The sequence below is a fragment of the Mauremys mutica genome, chromosome 25 (genome assembly GCF_020497125.1).
Source record: "Mauremys mutica isolate MM-2020 ecotype Southern chromosome 25, ASM2049712v1, whole genome shotgun sequence".
Lineage (NCBI taxonomy): Eukaryota > Metazoa > Chordata > Testudines > Geoemydidae > Mauremys > Mauremys mutica.
In genome coordinates, this window is record NC_059096.1 from 11,831,749 (window position 1) to 11,855,305 (window position 23,557).

At 56.4% G+C, this 23,557-nt stretch overlaps 1 protein-coding gene across 1 annotated transcript in view; it reads left to right on the plus strand.

The window, feature by feature from the left end:
- LOC123356524 (alpha-2-macroglobulin-like protein 1) overlaps positions 1-23,557 on the plus strand; it is a 46,833-nt gene that overhangs the window by 14,153 nt on the left and 9,123 nt on the right. The window contains exons 4-16 of the mRNA XM_044999861.1: positions 3,680-3,734; positions 4,650-4,719; positions 5,152-5,277; positions 7,723-7,948; positions 8,194-8,320; positions 8,850-8,971; positions 9,527-9,578; positions 10,177-10,251; positions 10,660-10,836; positions 14,078-14,159; positions 14,843-14,999; positions 17,934-18,008; positions 18,873-19,029. Of these exons, the coding sequence (XP_044855796.1) occupies positions 3,680-3,734; positions 4,650-4,719; positions 5,152-5,277; positions 7,723-7,948; positions 8,194-8,320; positions 8,850-8,971; positions 9,527-9,578; positions 10,177-10,251; positions 10,660-10,836; positions 14,078-14,159; positions 14,843-14,999; positions 17,934-18,008; positions 18,873-19,029 (1,501 nt within the window). The remainder of the gene's footprint in view (positions 1-3,679; positions 3,735-4,649; positions 4,720-5,151; positions 5,278-7,722; positions 7,949-8,193; positions 8,321-8,849; positions 8,972-9,526; positions 9,579-10,176; positions 10,252-10,659; positions 10,837-14,077; positions 14,160-14,842; positions 15,000-17,933; positions 18,009-18,872; positions 19,030-23,557) is intronic.

A 23,557-nucleotide genomic window follows, 5' to 3' on the forward strand; every position in this document is an offset into this window, starting at 1 on the left:
CCTCTCTACACCATCGTCTCATCCACACATTGAGACTCTGAAGCTCTGCCTGCCTACCTGGCCCTGCGCGTGGAACTGGGAGCATTTCTGAGAATGCCACCATAGAGGTCCTGGATTTCAGTCTCTTCCCTAGCAGCCTAAATTTGGCTTCCAGGACATCTCTCCTACCCTTCCCTATGTCATTGGTACCTACATGTACCACGACCACCGGCTCCTCCCCAGCACTACACATAAGTCTATCTAGCTGCCTCGAGAGATCCGCAACCTTCGCACCAGGCAGGCAAGTCACCATATGGTTCTCCCGGTCATCACAGACCCAGCTATCTACATTTCTAATAATCGAATCTCCCATTATTAACACCTGCCTTTTCCTAGAAACTGGAGTTCCCTCCCCCGGAGAGGCAACCTCAGTGCGAGAGGCAACCCCAGAACCATCTGGAAGGAGGGTCCCAACTACGGGAAAGTTTCCCTCTGCTCCCATTGACTGCTCTACTTCCCTGGGACCTTCTTCCTCCTCAACAGCACAGGTGCTGTCTAAGCGGAGGTGGGACAATTCTACAGTGTCCCGGAAAGCCTCATCAACATACCTCTCTGCCTCTCTCAGCTCCTTCAGTTCCGCCACCCTGGCCTCCAAAGTCCGTACATGGTCTCTGAGGGCCAGGAGCTCCTTGCACCGACTGCACACATACGCCACCCGCCCACAGGGCAGGTAATCATACATGCAACAGTCGGTGCAATAAACTGGATAGCCCCCACTCTGCTGCTGGGCTTCTGCCTGCATTGTATCCTAGTTAGTGAAAGGGTGGTTTACAGAAGGGAGTTTTGGAATGTGGTTTGGTTTATAGGTTTTAGGGGGGGGCCTCGGGGACGGGGTTAGGGCTGGCGAGGGGCTCCCACTCCCTTCCCACTCCCCTTTTAAACTCCCTTGCGAAACTCCCTGTTAGCAGCCCCTGGTTGCAAAGCTCCCTGGTCGCTTGTGCACGGCTTTATAAAGCCCTGGCCTGTGTGAATGCCCCGCCCACTGATTAAGGCTCAGCTTAATCCTTCCTTGTCCTTGGACAGTATTGCTGTGAGTTAGACAAAGATTCAGGAAAAGGACCACTTGGAGTTCCTGTTTCCCCACAATATCCCCCCTTTCCTGGGGAGGCTTGACAATAATCTACCAACCAATAGGTTAACCGAGTGAGCACAGACCAACCCTTGGGTTTTTAGGACACTAAAAACCAATCAGGTTTTTAAAAGAAAAACTTTATTATAAAGAAAAAAGGTAAAAGAAGCACCTCTGTAAAATCAGGATGGAAGGTAATTTTACAGGGTAATAAAAAGAGTTAAAACACAGAGGATTCCCCTCTAGGCTCAACTTCAAACTTAGGAAAACCAGGAATAAACCTCCCTCTTAGCATAGGGAAAATTCACAAGCTAAAACAAAAGATAATCTAACACAATTCCTTGCTATTACTTACAATTTTTGTAATCTTAGATGCTTATTTCAGGTAGGGTTTTAGGAGATTTTTTTTCCTGCCCTGGTCCCTCTCCCCACAGATTTGAAAGCATCTTCTTCCCTTATTGGTCCTTTTGGTCAGGTTCCAAGCAGGTTATTTGAGCTTCTTAACAACTTACAGGTAAAGGAGGAATTTTATGCTACCCTTAGCTGTATGTTTATGACGGGTGCGGAGGGTGATGGTATCTTGCCCCGCCAGAGGGAGGGATGGACGACATCCTCCCAAAGCCCTCAGGGGGCCCTGGAGTCAGGAGACCGGGGCTCTGTCCCAGCTGGGGGCTGCTCTGAGTGTTGGCAGCCTCCGCAAGGCCTGGAATCCCAGTCAGACGGCCATAGTGGAATGGGCTAGGACCTGCCCTCCCCCTGCTAGCACCCATCCAGTGGGCGTACTGCCCATGGCACCCAGCACCGCGCGCACCGCGGCATCTCGGGGCTGCCCAGTGGCCAAGTCACTCCCCAGAACTGTTCCCAGGTGGGCGGGGGCTGGGTTCTGGGTACCAGGGGACCAGACAGATGCTGCCGTGGGCGGGTGCTGCACATTGCAGGGGGGCGGCAGCTCTGCTCGAGCGGAGGTTGAGTGTCGCCGGCTGATTAAAGAGGAGTGTCTGAGTGCTCTGACATCCACAGCCTGGCCTGAGATTTGCTGTGCCTCATGGCAGGGCCGGGTGGGGCTAGTGGGCCACATGTCGGGTCATTTGAGCAGGGGGGGGCCAAGATTCAGCCCCCCCTCATGAAACGGGTTTACACGACCACCTGGTTCTCATCATGCTGTTTGCTCTGATGGGGAGGGGTGACCTGAATGGAGGCCCCAGAGAGTGGGAGGCGCATGTGCAGCCAGGCTGGGGCTCCACCTGTGGAGCCAGCGGGTTTGCAGGCAGTCTGGTGTCACAATGCCCGAGGGGCACTGGGGGACATGCTGTGGCCCGTGAATCTCCCACGGGCTGTGAGTTCAGGCCCCACCCGGGGCAGGTTTTGGAGGCTACGGGTTCCGCCTGTTGCCTCCACTCTGCAGCGGCTCCGTTTGGCAGTTTTGCCCGTGACCAAAATCTGGGGTTGAGGGCGACGTTTTCAAGGGCTGTAAGAGCCACGCGTTCCTGCAGACGGTTGCCAAGGAAACGAGCATCGAGCAGAGGGAAGGGCAAAGCCTCCAGCACCCGGTTAGGAGAATCCCAGCAGGCTCCTCAGAGCTGGACTGAGGCAGACTGGATCCTTTGAGGTTCACGGGCCCCTCTCCTGCCCCAGCTGCACCCAGCGCAGTGAGCACAGCCGCAGCCTCACAGCAATTCCCATCATGTCCCACAGCCAAGGGCCCCTTCTCAGTCATTCATCCCGTCCACTGCCCAAGGTGCCACCTCCGGCACCTTCCCCGTGGGCAGTGCCAGCTCCTGGGCAGAGCTGAGGCTGGGCTGGGGTGGCACCTCCCTTAACTCTTCATTGCCTGGTGTTCAGCGGGGCAGGATGAGGTGCTCGCCCCAGTCCAGAAGGGCAGGGGCACCGCTGGGCAACCTTCAGTCTGCGCCCAGGACATTTGGGGGCGTTTAACAGACAGTCACACATGCCCCTGCCCCCGAGAGCTCCCAGGCTGACCGGCAAAGGGAGGGAGGCGACTAGAGAGGAGACGGGACCTGCCCACGTCACCCAGCAGGTGGGCCGTGAAGGGAGGAACAGAACCCAAGTGTCCTGCCTCCCAGCCCAGTGTCCCAGCCTCCGGCCCGCGCTGCCTGTCATGGGGCACAGTGAGGAGTCCTGGGATCCAGCTGCCGGAACCGTCAGCAGGAGAACGGCCCGACAGTGTGATGTGTGAGGCTGGAATCGTCTCCTGGATGAGGCCCCCTCGCTTGGGACTTTTAGTACTAAAACCAAACCCCCAGGAAGAAGTGCTGTAAGGATCAGCCCTGCCCTGGCCCCGGGGGACGAGGGGGTGGAGAGATGAGCCGATGGGTCTTTCCCCTCCCTGTGCTCTGTGGCTCAGTGCCTCAGTTTCCCCATATGTAAAATACTGGTTCCGCCCCTTTGCAAAGCAGTTGCAGGGTGCTGGGCAGCAGCCGAGTCTCTGTGAATTCTGCTCCTGTGTTGCTTTGTTGCTGTGTGACCTTGGGCAGTAACAACAGGCATCACACCACCTCTGGTGCTTTCGCTGCTCGTGATGCTTTTACCTCCATCTTCCTTCTCTCCCAGGATGCAGCTTTGAAAATTCTCACCAACACCAATGCCAAGCAGCCCTGTGAACATGGACTCTCAAAAGACTTGTATTATGACATGGAAATCGCATACGAACTGGAAGGTCAGTGGGGCTGGGAGCTTCCATCCCCCTTGATCAGCAATTCCAAATGCCCTCTCTGCCCTGTGAGGGGAGACGCATGGGCTCGTGGATGAGGCCTGGGACCTGGGTTCTGACACTGTCCTTGTCAGTTCCATTGTTCTCAAAGAAGCCGAGGGTGAGAGTTTGTCCATTGTTTTCAAAGGGGCAGGGCCCAGGGTGGGAGGTTTTCTCCAGTGTATTCAGTGGGGGCTGGGTACACATAATCATCTGACCAGGGGCGGCTCTAGGCATTTCGCCGCCCCAAGCACAGCAGTCACGCTGCGTTCGGCAGCTTGCCTGCAGGAGGTCTACCGAAGCCGCAGGACCAGCGGACCTCCCGCAGGCAAGCCGCCGAAGACAGCCTGCCTGCCGCCCCAGCGGCGACCGGCAGAGCGTCCCCGGCGGCTTGTCGCCCCAAGCACGCGCTTGGCGTGTTGGGGCCTGGAGCCAGCCCTGCATCTGACTCTTCCAACTCAACTCTGCTCCTCCTCCTTTGGCTGGAACTCTTTGCCAGAGGATGTTGTGAAGGCCAAGGCTATAACAGGGTTCAAAAAAGAATTAGAAAAATTCATGAAGCACAGGTCCATCAATGACTGTTAGCCAGGCTGGGCAGGGATGGTGTCCCCAGCCTCTGTTTGCCAGAAGCTGGGAATGGGCAACGGGAGATGGATCACTAGATAAGTCCCTGTTCTGTTCATTCCCTCTGGGGCACCTGGCTCTGGCCAATGTCGGCAGACAGGATACTGGGCTAGATGGACTTTTGGTCTGACCCGGTATAGCCGTTCTTATGTTCTTACTTTCACAGAGACCGATGGCTTTTCTAGCTCCAGCCCCATGCGCTGCCCTGGGATCTGAGAGTCAAGCTGGGTGTTATGGAGGTGATCACATGGGGTCCTGCAATGCCCACTCGTGCTCGGTGATTGCGGTAGAAACACACTGAGCCTCTCTAGGCCTCCATGGTCCAGCTGCTCAGTGCGGCTAATGATTTGACCTGCCTGGCTAACAGCTCTTTGTGAAGGGCTCTGGGAGTGCAACATACCTTTAACGCTGCTCAGGGCAGAGCTGGGACTGAGCTCAGGACTCCCTGGCTCCTGCCCACGTGCTGAGTCCACCAGTGTGTGCTGCATGTAGGACACCCTCAGCCCCACCCCTCCAGCCCCAACGCTGCCAGCAGGGGTCAGTTCTCAGAGCTCCCAGGGGCCACATGCAGCCCCCGAAATGTCTCCAAACACCGAGACTTTGCAGGTGCAAACACATGTGAATCATCGTCTGGATTTGCCCCAATACTGTGTGGGGCTCCCTCAACCCCCTTTGTATCTTTTCTAGAAATGATCCCTTGGGCAGCAAGTGTGGATGGTGAAGCAGAGATCCCAGCGATCAACGGCCTGCTAGCACCAGGACCCAGCACCCAGGAGGAGGCAGCGCCACGTGTGTACTTCCCAGAGACGTGGCTGTGGGACCTGGTGCCTGTGGGGTGAGTGAGGAGCTGTCACAGACCGTCCCTGTGGAGCAGCCTCCAGGCCAGACCCTGGAAAGCAGCAGCTCCCAGAGGCAGTGCAGTGGTGGGGGAGGGCTGGCTGCCCGCGTGGGGCTGGTTCCTGCGCCCTGTTGCCAGTGGAGAGGGACCCAGCACAGCAGTGGGGAATTGAAGGTGGCACATGGGGTAGACGTGGGAGGGGCAGGGGATCCCTAGCAGGGGGAATTGAGGCTGACCCCAGGAATAGCCCTGTCATAGGTTTATTCCCCACTTTGAACTTTAGCGTTCACAAGATGGGGACCTGCATAGGCTCCTCTAAACTAAATCCTAGTTTAGATCTGGTAAACGCTGCCACCAGCCAAGTTATTAGTGTCTGGCACACTCCCTGTTCCCCCAAACTTTCCCTGGGGAACACAGATTCAAACTCCTTGAATCTCAACACAAAGGGAAATAATCTATTCCCCTCCCACCTTCTTCCTTCCCCTTCCCCTAGCCGTTGGGAGAGATCACCACAGATTCAAACTCCTTGAATCAAAACAAAGAGAGATTCACTTCCCCCCCCTCCCCCTCCCCTTCCCCTAGTCCTGGGGAGAGATACCTGGATTCAAATTCCTTGAACCAAACAAAGAGGGATTCACTTTTCCTCCCTCCCCTTCCCCTGAAAATCCAAACAAGGGAAGAAATCAATCGAGTTCTAAAAAGAAAAGATTTTATTAAAAGAAAGAAAGAAAGTACACTATCTCTGTAACACCAGGATGAAAAAATACAGGGTCTAACTTATAAACCTGGAGAGGCTTCCCCCCACCCCTTTTCTCAGAATAATCAAAGTTACAGCAAACAGAAATAAAGATATTTCTTCAGCAAACATACAATTGCAAATGTAGAAATCAATTATAAGACTAAACCGCCTTCTAATACTCACTAAACTGAATAGAAGAAAATACTTCAGGAAACCTTGGAGAACTTGAAGAATATGTCTGGCCTCTCTTAAATCCAAAGAGAGAACGGCAATCCAAACAAAGGACACAGACAAAGCCTTCCCTCCACAGAGATTTGAAATTATCTTGTCCCTTGATTGGTCCTCTGGTCAGGTGTTCATCAGGTTACTGCTTGTTAACCCTTTAAGAACATAAGAACATAAGAAAGGCCGTACCGGGTCAGACCAAAGGTCCATCTAGCCCAGTATCTGTCTGCCGACAGTGGCCAATGCCAGGTGCCCCAGAGGGAGTGAACCTAACAGGCAATGATCAAGTGATCTCTCTCCTGCCATCCATCTCCATCCTCTGACGAACAGAGGCTAGGGACACCATTCTTACCCATCCTGGCTAATAGCCATTTATGGACTTCACCACCATGAATTTATCCAGTCCCCTTTTAAACATTGTTATAGTCCAAGCCTTCACAACCTCCTCAGGTAAGGAGTTCCACAAGTTGACTGTGCGCTGCGTGAAGAAGAACTTCCTTTTATTTGTTTTAAACCTGCTGCCTATTAATTTCATTTGGTGACCCCTAGTTCTTGTATTATGGGAATAAGTAAATAACTTTTCCTTATCCACTTTCTCAACATCACTCATGATTTTATATACCTCTATCATGTCCCCCCTTAGTCTTCTCTTTTCCAAGCTGAAGAGTCCTAGCCTCTTTAATCTTTCCTCGTATGGGACCCTCTCTAAACCCCTAATCATTTTAGTTGCCCTTTTCTGAACCTTTTCTAGTGCTAGACTATCTTTTTTGAGGTGAGGAGACCACATCTGTACACAGTATTCGAGATGTGGGCGTACCATGGATTTATATAAGGGCAATAATATATTCTCAGTGTTATTCTCTATCCCCTTTTTAATGATTCCTAACATCCTGTTTGCTTTTTTGACCGCCTCTGACATCTTTAGAGAACTATCCATGATGACGCCAAGATCTTTTTCCTGATTCGTTGTAGCTAAATTAGCCCCCATCATGTTGTATGTATAGTTGGGGTTATTTTTTCCAATGTGCATTACTTTAAATTTATCCACATTAAATTTCATTTGCCATTTTGTTGCCCAATCACTTAGTTTTGTGAGATCTTTTTGAAGTTCTTCACAATCTGCTTTGGTCTTACAGGTAAAAGACACCTTAACCCTTAACTAACTGTTTTATGACAAGCCCCCTGACAGGGAGACGTGTCTGGCTGCGGAAGGGGGGATCCCCATCCCGTGGGACATTGAGCCCAGCCCGGAGAGCCCCGGGGCAGGGCAGGATCCTGCGCTAGCTGGCGTGGGGCAGAGGAGGGGAGGAGATGGCGGCACTGACAGCTCTTCCCCTCTCTGCTGTCTGGGATTGGCCTGTTTCTGGCCCCAGCCCAGCGGAGGGTCGGGCAGGGACGTCTCCGGTGGCCGTGCTCGTGGGCGCTTCCCAGGGGGCGGCCGCGTGTCTGACGCTCTGTTTGTGTCCGTCCCGGCCCAGCGAGGGGGGCTCCAAGGACGTCCCAGTCTCGGTGCCCGACACCATCACGGAGTGGAAAGCTGGGATGTTCTGCACGGCGGAGCTGGGCTTTGGGCTCTCGCCCACGGCCACCTTCACGGCCTTCAAACCCTTCTTTGTGGAGCTGGCCTTGCCGTACTCCGTGATCCGGGGAGAGGCCTTCGCCCTAAAGGCCACCGTCTTCAACTACCTGCGGCAGTGCATCAAGGTGAGCGCCGCCCGGGGCTGGGCTGCGGGGGCTGCTGGGGCCGGTGACCTGGGGCTGGGGGGCTGGGCAGCGGCGCAGGCCGGCGAGTGGCACCGGTAGTCACTGGCTGTGACCCTGTGACCACTGGGGTCAGCACATCGCGGTGAGGGGGCCTGAGCCTCAGAGGGGACACGTCTTGGCTGGAGCTGGCGCGTGTGAGCGCGTCCCCCACAGCCCTAAGGGGGCTCTCGTGTTGGGCCCCACAGGTGCGGGTGACGCTGGCAGAGTCTGCGCAGTTCCAGGTGCAGGCGGGCGAGGACGGTGCCTACACCAGCTGCCTCTGTGCAGACGAAGGGAAAACCTTCCAGTGGGAGGTGACGGCGAGCAGCCTGGGTAAGGGGCGCTGGGGGCTCTGTGCCGGAGGGGAGGGGCAAAGAAGGGGGGGCTCTGCATGGGGGGGCAGAGAAGGGATGCTGGAGCCTTCGCGCTAGGGGGGCAGGTAGGGGCCTTTGGAGTCTCTGCGTGGGGGACAGACGGGTAAGGGGCATTGGAAGCTCTGTGCTGGGAGTGAGAAGGTGGGCACAGGATGGGGTCACTCAGGGCTTGGTACCAAGCGGAGGGGATGAGAAGAGCTGTGGGGGAGAGGGCTGAAAGGACACCCCAGCAGTGAAACCTCTTACGTAAGAATCACCATTTCTCACAGTCACTTCCCTCTGTCCTTCCCTTCCACTCTGTCCTTCCCTCTCTTTTCTCCCCATTCCCTCTCTCTCTCTCTTCATTTTCTTTCTTTTTCTACTATTCTCTCCCTTCTTCACCACCCTTCCCCTTCAAGTATCCTCCCACCCTCGGACACGGGCTCCTCTCTGCCTCGGGCAGGGGCGCTGGTCTGTCTAACGGGGGCGTCTCCCGCCTTGCTCTGCAGGGGAGGTGAACTTCACCGTCAGCACCGAGGCTCTGCACACCGAGGAGCTGTGCGGCAACGAGCTGGCCGTGGTGCCGGCCCAGGGGCGAGTGGACACCGTGATAAAGCCCCTGCTGGTCCAGGTCAGTGTCGGTCGGGGCGTCTGGGTAGAGCGGAGGGAGATCTGGGGCCTGGGTCTCACCTCCTGGTGGCCGTGGGCTGATTCTGCACTTGTGATTGTTCTTTGTCCTGCCACAGAAAATAATGCCCCAGCACCGCACCGTCCGCGTCCTGGACCCCGACCTGCACTGCCCCGTCATGCGGCCCCATCCCAGCGAGATCAGGGAGCTGGCGGGAGAGTCCTGGGGCAGACAGAGACAGGGGTTAGCCCCAAGGGGGGTGGCTGAGTGTGACACATGGGAGGGTTCGAGGGGGCGGAGGGAACTAGCAGAGGGAAGCTCCGCGCTGAAGAGGAAGAAGCTGCGAGATCTGCTGGGCTGGGAACAGTCTCCCCGGGGAAGGGACGGGAGCCCCATCGCTGGGGCGCTGAGAGCTGGATGTGCCCGAGCCCCACAGCTCGGGCTGTAGGGGATGATCCTGCCCTGGCTAGCGGCACTGGCTGACCCAGCAGGCCCTGTCAGGCTGTGACGTGCGCGGTCCCTTCTCCTGACCTTCTGTCTGATGCTCCTTCCCCACAGCCGGGGGGGATCCTGGAGGAGAAGGCGCACAGCTCCCTGCTCTGCCAGGAAGGTAGGTTCCCAGCGCCTGTGCGGGGCTCAGTGGGTGTCACTAACACGGGGAGTCTCTTGGCTGCGGCACGTCAGTGATGGCTGAGCCGCTGGATGGCCCAGCTAGGGGCACAGGAGCTGCCAGGCTGGACCGGACCAGGGGGCATCCAGGCCAATGTCCTGCCTGGGTCAGGGTCCAGGCCCAGCTGCTGGGGAAGATGCACCCCCTAGTGGGCAGTTATGGAACCGTCTGCCATGGGCTGAAGGCTCGAGCACGTCCGGCTCCTGCTCCCAAGTCTCACTGGGCCCCTTTTACGCCAGCTCCTCTCCCCTGCAGCCTGGCCCCCGTGTGCACGATGCTCCCTGCAGAGCTCGTCACACTGGCTCTCTGGGGCCAGGAGAGGGACCGAGTCCCACAGGCAGGACCCCCCGCTGAGAACCCCCAGCCCTCACCCTCAAGGGCACGTACGTGCCACGGCCGGGGGAGCTGGGATTGAGAGAGGGGCTGTGACTGGGCGAGAGCCCCGGACGGTGAGGAATGGAGGGATCTGATTGGCTGGAGCCAGGGGCAGGTTCCCAACGGGCCTTTAACGGTGTGTCTTTGCCTTCGTGTTACGCAGCCTCTGAAGAAATCTCCTTGCAGCTGCCTGTGAACGTCCTGGCGGGGTCCGAGCGGGCCCACGTGACTGTCCTGGGTAAGGAATTCCCCTGCCCCAGCCCTGCCAGGGCACGGTGCCCTTTGCCAACCGTCCCGTCTCCGGCCCAGCGCTCTGATCAGCAAGTCCGGGGCATCACGGATGGAAAAGACCAATGAGGTCTAGTGGGTGTCTGGGGCCGTGGCAGGACTGGTCCCTGCAGTCTGTGCTCCAGGGCCTCGTCCCCAGTGAGGGGCAATAGACTCCCGTGGTGATGCCATGAAGCTGTGCCAGGGCATTGGCGTCTTGGCCATTCATCACCACGTATCCACGTAACCCCACCAGGCCTGAATCAAACTGGGGGCTCTGGGCCCCCCAATGCCAGGGCTCCATTGGTGTGGTGTTGGGGATGGGGCAGCTGTTGTGCAGCCTGGTAATTCTCTGCTCCCCCAACTCCCTTGGTGCCAGGAGACATAATGGGCACGGCTCTGCAGAACATAGACCGCCTGCTGGCCATGCCCTACGGCTGTGGAGAGCAGAACATGGTCCGGTTCGCTCCCAACATCTACATCCAGCAGTACCTGGAGAAGAGCAGGCAGCTGAGCCCAGAGATCAGAGACAAAGCCAAGGGATTCCTCCAGAGCGGTGAGTGTCCTCCCGCCCCTGCACCCCCAGGGAATGGCGGGACCTTGCGAGGGTGTCACGGAGTCCCTGGGCGATGCTCTCGAACTGCTCCCCACAAAGCCAGTCAGGACTTTGGAGAGCCTCCTCTCCCTCGGAGCAGACTGTCTTCAGGGCAAGAAGCTCACACGGCTTCACCTCCTGGGTCTGTCCTTGGAGCATTCAGCATCCTCTGCCCCTCTGTGCGCTTCCCACAGTGAGTCCGCCCAGGTGGGGTACTGGGGAAAGCCAGAGGATCGTGCACCCCCACTTCACAGTCAGACGTGACTCTCAGCGAGCCAGTAAAACAGAAGGTTTATTTAGATGACAGGAACACAGGTCTTGACGGTACAGACAACAGGACCCCCTTTAATTAGGTCCATCTGGGGCCTGCAGGGAGGCCACAGCCCCGTTGGGAAACCCAAGCCCCATCGGGGCTCCCCTCCATTTCCCAGCCAGCTTCAAACTGAAACTCCCTCCAGCCTCTCATTCAGCCTCACTCAGTCTTTTAAAAGACTTCCTTTAAAAAGTGGAAGTCAAATCCTAGTGAGGCAAATAGAAAGGAGCACAAACACTGCCAAGTTAAGTGCAAGAGTGTAATAAGAAAAGCCAAAGAGGAGTTTGAAGAACGTCTAGCCAAAAACTCCAAGGGTAATAACAAAATGTTTTTTAAGTACATCAGAAGCAGGAAGCCTGCTAAACAACCAGTGGGGCCCCTTGATGATCGAAATACAAAAGGAGCGCTTAAAGACGATAAAGTCATTGCGGAGAAACTAAGTGAATTCTTTGCTTCAGTCTTCACGGCTGAAGATGTTAGGGAGATTCCCAAACCTGAGCTGGCTTTTGTAGGTGACAAATCTACACAGGAACTGTCACAGATTGAAGTGTCACTAGAGGAGGTTTTGGAATTAATTGATAAACTCAACCTTAACAAGTCACCGTGACCCGATGGCATTCACCCAAGAGTTCTGAAAGAACTCAAATGTGAAGTTGCGGAACTATTAACTAAGGTTTGTAACGTGTCCTTTAAATCGGCTTCGGTATCCAATGACTGGAAGTTAGCTAATGTAAAGCCAATATTTAAAAAGGGCTCTAGGAGTGATCCCAGCAATTACAGACAGGTAAGTCTAACGTCGGTACCGGGCAAATTAGTCGAAACAATAGTTAAGAATAAAATTGTCAGACACATAGAAAAACATAAACTGTTGAGCAATAGTCAACATGGTTTCTGTAAAGGGAAATCGTGTCTTACTAATCTATTAAAGTTCTTTGAAGGGGTCAACAAACATGTTTACAAGGGGGATCCGGTGGACATAGTGTACTTAGATTTCCAGAAAGCCTTTGACAAGGTCCCTCATCAAAGGCTCTTACGTAAATTAAGCTGTCATGGGATAAAAGGGAAGGTCCTTTCATGGATTGAGAACTGGTCAAAGGACAGGGAACAAAGGGTAGGAATTAATGCTAAATTCTCAGAATGGAGAGGGGTAACTAGTGGTGTTCCCCAAGGGTCAGTCCTAGGACCAATCCTATTCAATTTATTCATAAATGATCTGGAGAAAGGGGTAAACAGTGAGGTGGCAAAGTTTGCAGATGATACTAAACTGCTCAAGATAGTTAAGACCAAAGCAGATTGTGAAGAACTTCAAAAAGATCTCACAAAACTAAGTGATTGGGCAACAAAATGGCAAATGAAATTTAATGTGGATAAATGTAAAGTAATGCACAGTGGAAAAAATAACCCCAACTATACATACAACATGATGGGGGCTAATTTAGCTACAACGAGTCAGGAAAAAGATCTTGGAGCCATCGTGGATAGTTCTCTGAAGATGTCCATGCAGTGTGCAGAGGCGGTCAAAAAAGCAAACAGGATGTTAGGAATCATTAAAAAGGGGATAGAGAATAACACTGAGAATATATTATTGCCCTTATATAAATCCATGGTACGCCCACATCTCGAATACTGTGTACAGATGTGGTCTCCTCACCTCAAAAAAGATATTCTAGCACTAGAAAAGGTTCAGAAAAGGGCAACTAAAATGATTAGGGGTTTGGAGAGAGTCCCATATGAGGAGAGATTAAAGAGGCTAGGTCTCTTCAGCTTGAAAAAGAGAAGATTAACGGGGGATATGATAGAGATATATAAAATCATGAGTGATATTGAGAAAGTGGATAAGGAAAAGTTATTTACTTATTCCCATAATACAAGAACTAGGGGTCACCAAATGAAATTAATAGGCAGCAGGTTTAAAACAAATAAAAGGAAGTTCTTCTTCACGCAGTGCACAGTCAACTTGTGGAACTCCTTACCTGAGGAGGTTGTGAAGGCTAGGACTATAAAAAATTTTAAAAGGGGACTGGATAAATTCATGGTGGCTAAGTCCATAAATGGCCATTAGCTAGGATGGGTAAGAATGGTGTCCCTAGCCTCTGTTCGTCAGAGGATGGAGATGGATGGCAGGAGAGAGATCACTTGATCATTGCCTGTTGGGTTCACTCCCTCTGGGGCACCTGGCATTGGCCACTGTCGGTGGACAGATACTGGGCTAGATGGACCTTTGGTCTGACCCGGTACAGCCGTTCTTATGTTCTCCCCCCAGCTCCTCCCCCAGCCTTTGTCCTTTGTCCAGTTTCCCAGGCAGAGGTGTTACCTGGCCTCCAACCCTCATCCTGGGTTCTCAGGTTACATGCTCAGGTATTCTCCCTTCCCCAGTACAGGTCGTCCCAGCACAACTCCCCTGCAACCTTTTCCCAGTCAATACTCCCCACTCGGCATTCACATAACACATCGAGAACATTCCCACTTCGTCACATCGGGCCCTGTCCATGCCACCTCTGGGGCCTGAGTTCCAGTCCAGCCCCAGATCAGGGCCCTGGCTGGCTCTGGGGGTCAGGGAATGAGATCCTTGGCCTTTCCTCTCTCAGGACCAGGACATAAGGACTGTTAGACTCAGGGTTCAGGCAATGGGAGAGGAGCCCTTTCCCCTCTAGGGGGCTCTGGTTGGGATCCAGCCCCAGGTCGGGGCGCTGGAGCATTTGGGGGATCGGGGCCCTATTCAGCCTTAACTCCATCACCCCAATTTTAACCAACCCCTGGAATCTCTGAGTCTCAGCACCGTGAGGGAGGGGAGGGCTAGCAGGCCCCACGGGGTGCAGGCTGGGGGTGGATTCTAGCCCCTGGGGGTGAGCGGATCCAGAACTCGCTGTCTCTCTTCCGTCCCCACAGGCTACCAGCGCGAGCTGCTCTATAAGCACAACGACGGCTCTTACAGCGCCTTTGGGGAGAGCGACGCCACGGGCAACACCTGGTGAGGGGCCGCACGGCACGGGCGAGTCAGGGCTCTGGGTGGGCAGGGCCTACCGGGCTGCAGCCTGACCCCCAGCCCCACTGCTATTGCAGTCCTGCTCCCCACACAGCTCTGCCCCTCGTACTCACTCCAACCCCCCACCCCCCTGTCACGGAGTATGGGGGAGTCAGGCCCTGCACCCCTCTTCCTGGGACTCACAGTGACTCTCAGCCAGCCAGTAAAACAGAAGGTTTATTGGAGAACAGGAACGCAGGCTACAGCAGAGCTTGTGGGCACAACCAGGACCCCTCAATCTGGTCCTTCTGGGGGTTCAGGAAGCTTAGTCCCCAGCTTGGGATTCCCTAAATTCCACCACCCAGCCTCAAACCGAAACTGAACTAACTCCCTCCAGCCGGCCCCTTCTTTTGTCCAGCTTCCCGGGCAAAGGTGCTGACACCTCTCCCCGCTGCCTGGCTCAGATTACCGGCTCAGGTCCTGTCTCTCACCTAAAGTCATCCCCAGCTCTTCCATCTCCCACACAGACAGTCCCTACTCCATCACACCCCCATTCCCGTCCTGGGCTCCCCTGACAGCTCTGCTCACCCCCACAATGGTGACCCCCAGCCCTAGCCCCCACACACCTCCCTCCTGAGCCACAGCATCTCCTGCAGCGTGTCCCTCTCACGGGGTCTCTCCCCGCCCAGGCTGACGGCCTTCGTTCTCAAGTCCTTTGGTCAGGCGAGGCCCTACATCTCGATCGACGAGAAGCACCTAGAAGACGCCCTAAGGTGGCTGCAGCGTCACCAGCTGGAGAGCGGCTGCTTCCGCAGTGTGGGGAAGCTGTTGAACAACGCCCTGCAGGTGGGAGGCTGGGGGGAGGGGGGGACAAGCTGGGGAAGGGGGTGGGGGCCCTCAGGGCAGCTGGTTGTTGTGACCCGTTTCGGGTTGGGGGATTCCCCTGGGTTTTTAGCAACGGCTGAAAGGCTGGAACGGCCGGGGCAGCGGGTTATTGCACCCAACGAGGGAGCAGCCCTGGCCTAGCGCCCCCTGGCTCCTGCACAGCCCAGTCTCCCCGCGGGCACTGAGCAGACCCCACACTCATTGCCTGGCATGGAGAGCCTGGGGGGCAGGGCCCAGCCCAGCCCTGAAGTCATGTGACTCCCACAACTCCCCACGCAGCTCAGTCAGAAGGGCTGTCGCGGTGCATCATGGGAGATATAGTCCAAAGGAGCTGAGTCCATGGGGGAGCGGGGGCACAAGGCCGGTCCAGCTGAATGTTGAACTGCTTCACAGTGGAAGCTTTCGGTTCAGGTCGCCAACCCGAGAGGCTGCGATTTGGGCCCCGCCAACCCACCGCAGCATGTTGTGTTTCCATTTTCCCAACGGAAATCAAAACGTTTCAGCAAAAGTAACATTTTCCCTCAAAGCTTTTGGTTTTGTGGAAACTGCATCATCTGTCGAGAAATCATATCAGCAGGAAATTCCCACCCAGTTCGAGTCACAGCCCAATTCCTGCCACTGCCCCGGAGTTTGCAGGGAGCCGGGACTCTATGGGAGGGCCGGGGCTGTACCCGGCCGTTTGGGAGTGAGAAGGAGACAAATCATAGAATCATAGAATTCGAGATCAGAACGGATCATTATGATCATCTAGTCTGACCTCCTGCAAGATGCAGGCCACATAAGCCGATCCACCCAATCCTTAAGCAAGCGACCCCTGCCCCATGCTTCGGAGGAAGGCGAAAAACCTCCAGGGCCACTGCCAATCTACCCTGGAGGAAAATTCCTTCCCGACCCCAAATATGGCGGTCAGCTGAACCCCAAGCATGCGGGCAAGACTCTCCAGCCATACCCTCTGGAAAAAGGCTAACAATATCCTATCATTGACCCATTGTACTAATTACCAGTGTGGCACTTAATTGACCTATTGACTAAGCCCGTTATCCTATCATACCATCTCCTCCATAAACCTATCTAGCTTAATCTTAAAGTCATGGAGGTCCTTCGCCCCCACTGTTTCCCTCGCTAGGCTGTTCCAGAATTGCACTCCTCTGATGGTTAGAAACCTTCGTCTAATTTCAAGCCTAAATTTCCTGACTGACAATTTATATCCGTTTGTCCTTGTATCCACATTAGCACTGAGCTGAAATAATTCCTCTCCTTCCCTGGTGTTTATCCCTCTGATATATTTAAAGAGTGCAATCATATCTCCTCTTATCCTTCTTTTGGTTAAGGAAAACAAACCGAGCTCCTCAATTCTCCTTTCATACGACAGGCTTTCCATTCCTCAGATCATTCTAGTAGCCCTTCTTTGTACCCGTTCCAGTTTGAATTCATCCTTCTTAAACATGGGAGACCAAAACTGCACACAATACTCCAAATGAGGTCTCACCAACGCCTTATATAACGGGACTAGCACCTCCTTATCCCTACTAGAAATACCTTGCCTAATGCATCCCAAGACCGCATTAGCTTTTCATAGTCATCCTACGATCAACCAGGACTCCTAGGTCCTTCTCCTCCTCCGTTACTTCCAACTGGTGCGTCCCCAGCTTATAACTAAAGTTCTTGTTAGTCATCCCTAAATGCATAACCTTACACTTCTCACTATTGAATTTCATCCTGTTACTAATACTCCAGTTTACAAGGTCATCCAAATCTCCCTGGAGGATATCCCGATCCTTTTCCGAATTGGCAATACCTCCCAGCTTGGTGTCATCCGCAAACTTTATCAGCCCACTCTTACTCTTGGTTCCCAGGTCAGCGATAAATAGATTGAATAAAATCGGACCCAAAACCGAACCTTGAGGAACTCCACTGGTAACCCCCCTCCAACCCGACAGTTCCCCCTTCAATACGACCCTCTGCAGTCTCCCCTTTAACCAGCTCCTTATCCACCTCTGGATTTTCATTTCGATCCCCATCTTTTCCAATTTAACCAGTAATTCCTCATGCGGTACCGTATCAAACGCCTTACTGAAATCAAGATATATTAGATCCACCGCATTTCCTTTGTCTAAAAAATCTGTTACTTTCTCAAAGAAGGAGATCAGGTTGGTTTGGCACGATCTACCTTTTGTAAATCCATGCTGTAATTTGTCCCAGTTGCCATCGGCCTCTTGATCCGTAACCACTCTCTCCTTTAAACATTTTTCCATGATTTTGCATACTACAGATGTTAAACTAACAGGCCTGTAGTTACCCGGGTCACTTTTTTTCCCCTTCTTGAATATAGGAACTACATTAGCTAATCTCCAGTCAAACGGTACAATCCTCGAGTTTAGAGATTTATTAAAAATCATCGCTAACGGGCTTAGTCTTAGGCAAAGTCCAGATTCCCGCACAGGGGAACTATTTAATGATCAGGAACTTGCCCAGTGAGGGGCAAATCCCTCAGCCTCTGCAGAAACGACCCCTGGTCTTCACAGGAAAACTGGCAAATGTCAGTTCAAACCAACTTCCCAGCCTCTGGTTCCAGGGGGGCTCAGATAGGGATTTATGCTGTAATTTTATACAACCTTGACAATGGAGCAGCTACCGCCTCTCCCTATAACAAAGCTGTGGAACTCACTGCCACAGTGTGGCCTCCTTGGCTGCTACAACTGGGGCAGCTGCTCAGGACCCAGATGGTCCTGGCAGGTCCCAGCAGGAGGCAGGACCCAAACCCAGCCACTCGGAGCACTGGAGCCGGGTCGTCTCTGTCCCAATGGGCCTGTCCTGGGCAGCGTCTCACCTGCTCCAGGCAATGTATCCTGCAGCTCTGTCTGAGCCGGCTCCCGGTGTCTCCATCCCCCGCAGGGCGGCGTGGTGGACGAGCTCTCTCTCTCGGCTTACATCACGGCGGCGCTGCTGGAACTGGGGCAGCCGCTCAGGGTGAGGCCAAGCCCGGCTGTCCCAGGGGAGGGGCTGGCAGTCGGGGGGGAATTGGAGATTATTGGTGACAGTGAAGGGGGAGTTAGTGCCAGGGAAGGGTTTGGAGTGAGACAGGGGAGTTGTGGGTGGTTGGCACCAGGGATGGATTTGGGGTGAGATGGGGGAGCTGTGGGGGGTTGGCACCAGGGAGGGATTTGGGGTGAGATGGGGGAGCTGTGGGGGTTGGCACCAGGGAGGGATTTGGGGTGAGATGGGGGAGCTGTGGGGGGTTGGCACCAGGGAGGGATTTGGGGTGAGATGGGGGAGCTGTGGGGGTTGGTACCAGGGAGGGATTTGGGGTGCTGTTGGGGGCAGTGGGGAGAGGGCTTGGTACTGTGATGGGGACAGTGGGTCAGGGCATCAGAAAGATTCAGCAGCTCAGCCAGTTTCTCGGTCCGGCTCTGGGGGGGATCTGGGCGAGGCTTGGACAGGCTGTTTATAGATGGGCCCAGGGCACGGGCGGTGGTGGGGAGGGACGGGTCGGGGGAGGTGACAGCTGCCTGTCTGCTGGTGCATTCTTGAGGCCCCATAGGGTGGATACCGGAAGACACACCCGGGCGCGGGGGGTCTTTTCTGGCCAGCTCAGCCTGACGGGGAGTCTGTTCGGTGTCTAGCGCTCGGGGGAGGGGGTCTGACGAGGCTTGTGGGGCGCAGGGTGCGGGTGGCGGTGGGGGGGAGATGGGTTGGGGGAGGTGATGGCAGGCTGGTGGGAGGGGGTGTTAGGGCCCCATGGGGTGGGTACCAGGGGACACACCCAGGCGCGGGGCGTCTCCTCTGGCCGGCTCAGCCTGACGGGGAGTCTGTTCGGTGTCTCCCCCGTCCCAGGACCCCACGGTGACCAGGGCCCTCCAGTGCCTCCGGGAGTCGAGCACCAGCGACCTCTACACGCAGGCGCTGCTGGCCTACGCCTTCGGGCTGGCGGGGAGCACTGAGCTGCGGAACGCCCTCCTGCAGCGCCTGGCCCAGCACAGCGTCAGCGCCGGTACCGGCAGCACCTCGCTCTAGTGCTCCCCTCGCTGCCGGCCTCTGGGCCCAGGGCAGGGCCAGCTGCCCCCCACGGCCCTGCCCACCCAGGTGCCCCCTGCCCCGGGGCCTCCTCAGCCTGGCAGGGGAGCTGGGTCTCCGTGGCCCAGTCAGTCCGTGGTCTCTGCTGAGGCTGCCAGCGAGGGGCCGACGCGCCGGGCTCTGTCGTGGGGACACTTCTCCCCTCAGAGCTGGAGTGAGATCATCCCGCCATTTCCCAGGGCCCAGCGCACGGAGCGAAGGGGGGCGAGGCTGGGTCGCTGCCAGCCTGGGGGGATCGGAGCTGAGAGCCTAGAGGGGCAAAGCCCCGTGTCCCAACCCAGCCCTCTAAAGCGCCCGGGGCCAGGAACGTGACGAGTCCAGTGGGCTCCGAGCCGTGGGGCAGGGCCTTGCGTAGGCAGCTCCCAAGGGGAACGGAGCGTAACCGAGCCCATGGGAAATGCCGCAGGATCCCAGCCCCCATCCTGTGTTGGGGAAATCCCAGCTGGGAAGTCCCTGCCTGAGGCTTCTCGGCTTGGCCTGGCTAATGCTGGGAGGGGAACAGGCTGCACTGGGCTGGCGGCCGGCTAGGCCCTGCTGGCTCTGGGAGAGGGGGTTGTACAGGGAAGTAGGTCTCTGGGTGCCCCCTGGTCTGCACCATGTTCTTCTTCGAGTGATTGCTCCTATGCATTCCATGTAGGTGTGCGCGCCGCGCGTGCACGGCTCTTCGGAACATTTTTACCCTAGCAACTCCGGCAGGCCGGCTGGCGCCCCCTGGAGTGGCGCCACTATGGCGGATGTTATATACCCCAGCCGGCCCGTCCGCTCCTCAGTTCCTTCTTTCCGCCCGTGACGGCTAGTAAGAACAGTGGAGTGCTCCCTTACCTCCACAGCCCTAGCGTTCTCCATAGATTTAGTGTATATAGTTGTTAGTAATTTGTTAAGTTTCTTGTTATAGTTGTATAGTTAGTTGTATAATATAGTAGTTAGGGAATTAGATGGGTTAGCCCTCTTCTTCCGCCCCGGTGCGGGCTTATGCCCAGAGCACCGGGATTCAAGCCCTGCGTGGCTTGCCAGCGGCCCATGCCGGTGAGTGACCCGCACGACTCCTGCCTCCGCTGCCTCGGAGAGTCGCACAGATCGGATAAGTGCCCGATTTGCGTGGCTTTCAAGCCTCGTACGAGAAAAGAGCGGGACTCTCGTCTGAAACAACTCCTTATGGAGGCTGCTCTCCAACCTCCGGCGCCAGCTCCGTCGGCGCCGAAGCCTGCCTCCGTGAGCAGCGCACCGGCAGCACCGAGCCGCTCCGGTGCCGACGCCTCTCGGCACCCGGCACCGAAGACCCGGCACCGCTCCCTCTCTCCGGGGAAGAAGCACAAGGTGCCGAAGACGGCCTCTGCGAAGCAGCAGCAGAAGCCGTTAGCCCCGCCACCTCCGACTCAAACGGTGCAGGCTGAGGCAGTGCACAAGAAGTGCACCGGGCCGTCAACTCCGGCGCCGCAAGGTCCGTCGAGTCCGGCACCGCCCAGCTCCCCGGTGCCTACCGAGGAGGAGCTGAGGCTCCCGTCCACGCCTGAGGCATTCGCGACGGCGAGGGAGCTGATCGACCTCACCGCTGATACGGGCCATCAGCTACCGGCACCGCCGGTGCGGACACTCAAGTCCATCGGAAAGCCGCTGATGATGCGCCCTCCCTCCCCTGGCGGCCGAGGTGATCGGGGCACAACGATCCGGTCTCGATCCCGATCTCACTCAAGGCGACGGTCGCCAACGCACCGGGCCCGATCCATGAGACGGTCAACGTCGAGACGCCGCTCCCCGTCTCGTCGCCGGTCGCAGTCCCGGTACCGCTCTCAATCGCGGTACCGGTCGCACTCCCGGCGACGCTCCAGGTCCCGGTCGCCGAGTCACCGGCACCGCACCAGGTCCGGCTCCAGGCATCGCGGGCGATATCGAGAGTCACGCAGCCGCTCAAGGCGCCGCTGCTCGCGCTCGAGGTCCGACTCCCGGCACCGCCGGTCGAGCTCCCAGCACCGCCGGTCAAGCTCCCGGCGCCGCAGGTCGAGCTCCCGGCACCGTCGGTCAAGCTCCCGGCACCGCGCCACACGCAGATCCCGCTCGCCTGTTAGACCGCATGACGACTGGCACCGTCCTTCGGCACCGGAGAGACAGTTTACTCCGGCACCGGACGTCCACCCGGGAACTGCTACGGCTCCTCCCTGGCCTTCGAGGGAACCCTCAGTTGCTTCCCCTGAGGGCAGTGCGGTAGACTTCCGAGGGGGTCTCTGCCGCAGGACCATGGACCCCAGCAGTGGGGATTTTGGGTACCCTGGGCCCAACATGAGCAAGGGCCTCCCCTTCCACCAAGGTAGCCAGGCTCGGAGCGTTCGGTGCCAGAGGCCACTATCAGCAGGCCACCCCCGTCTCCAACGCCACAGACCGCCGCTCACGGCACACCGTTGGGGCATGAGACACTGGCACCTGACCGCCCAGAGGCAGAGCAGGCACCTGAAGAGGTGCTGCCAGGTCACTCCTCGTCCTCCTCTCCCGACGAGGCTGTGGCAGGGGCGTCACCATCAGAACCCCCGCCTATTGACCTCAAGGCGCACCAGGACCTTCTCCGGAGGGTAGCGAAAGCCATCAACCTGCCCATCGAAGAGGTCCAAGAGGTCGATGACCCCATCACGGATGTCGTGGGAGCGGACGCCCCCGTGAGAGTAGCGCTGCCATTCATCCGCACAATCCAGCGGAACAATGCCGCCATCTGGCAGTCGCCTTCCTCCGTCCCTCCCACGGCACGCGGAGTGGAGAGGAAATATTCTGTCCCGCCCAAAGGGTACGAATATCTTTATGTGCACCCAACTCCGGACTCTTTGGTAGTCCAGTCCGTGAACGACTGGGAACGTAACGGACAGCCTGCCGCTGCGCCGAAGTCCAAGGAGTCCCGGCGCATGGACTTATTGGGGCGCAAGATTTATTCGGCGGGCGGCCTCCAGCTCCGCATTGCAAATCAAATGGCCCTACTGTCCCGGTATACATTTAACATCTTGGGATGCCTGGGAAAATTCGCGGAGCTGACCCCGCAGGACTCCCGCAGAGAATTCTCGGCGCTCCTGGAAGAGGGCAAGCTGGCCTCCAGGACCTTAATCAAAGCGGCGGTGGACTCAGCGGACTCGGGGGCCAGAACCGTGGCTTCCGGAGTAACCATGCGGCGCATTGCGTGGCTGCAGTCTTCCACTCTGCCGCCGGAGGTACAATACACCCTCCAGGACCTCCCCTTTGAGATGCAGGGTCTATTCTCTGAAAAAACAGACACGAGAATTCAGACCCTAAAGGACGGACGAGTGGCGATCCGTACTTTGGGAATGCATACGCCGGCCACACAGAGGCGACCGTTCCGGCAACAACCCTATCGGCCCGTCCCGCAGGCCAGGTCTCGGCCATTTAATAATCGAAGGGCCCCCTTCCGCCGCAGACCATCGGGGGGGCGGCGTAACCAGACCCAAGGCTCGTCCAAGGCTCCTCAAGGTCCAAAGCCGACCTTTTGATGGGACGCCCGAGGACGGCCCACCACTCTCCCCCCAGGATCCACCCCTTTTGTTTTCAAGTCGCCTTTCCCGCTTCCTCCAGGCGTGGTGTTCTGTAACATCGGACAGCTGGGTACACAACACCGTCCAGCACGGCTACCGCCTACAGTTTATTTCGCCCCCTCCCTCCCACCCACCTTCCCCGTCCCTCTTCAGGGACCCCTCTCACGAGCAAGTCCTCTTACAGGAGGTCCAGTCTCTGTTGAGCGTGGGTGCCATCGAGGAGGTGCCTCCCTGCAGGCGGGGCAGGGGATTCTACTCCAGATATTTTCTCATCCCCAAGGCGAAAGGAGGTCTTCGTCCCATCTTAGACCTCCGGGAGCTCAACAAGTACCTCTGCAAGCTCAAGTTTCGGATGGTAACCTTGGGGACCATTATCCCTTCCTTGGATCCGGGAGACTGGTTTGCCGCCCTCGACATGAAGGATGCTTACTTTCATGTGGCAATTTACCCCCCCACACAGACGCTACCTGCGCTTCATGGTCAACGAGGCCCACTACCAGTTTGCGGTGTTACCCTTCGGCCTCTCCACCGTACTGAGGGTATTCACCAAATGCATGGCGGTCGTGGCCGCAGCCCTCCGTCGTCGTCGAATTCATGTGTACCCATATCTCGACGACTGGCTGATTCGTGGCCACACCCAAGAGCTGGTGGCGGCTCAGGTGTCCGAGATACTGCATCTGTTCCGGTCTCTCGGCCTACTTATCAACGCCAAAAAGTCCCACTTAGTTCCGGCGCAAAGAGTGGAATTCATAGGAGCAGTCCTCGACTCCAATCTGGCCAGAGCCTGCCTCCCTCGTGCTCGGCACGAGACGTTGGCCTCCCTTATACGGACACTGCAGGCCTTTCCGACAACAACGGTGCGGTCCTGCCTACGTCTCCTAGGTCACATGGCAGCGTGTACGTTTGTGACCGCGCACG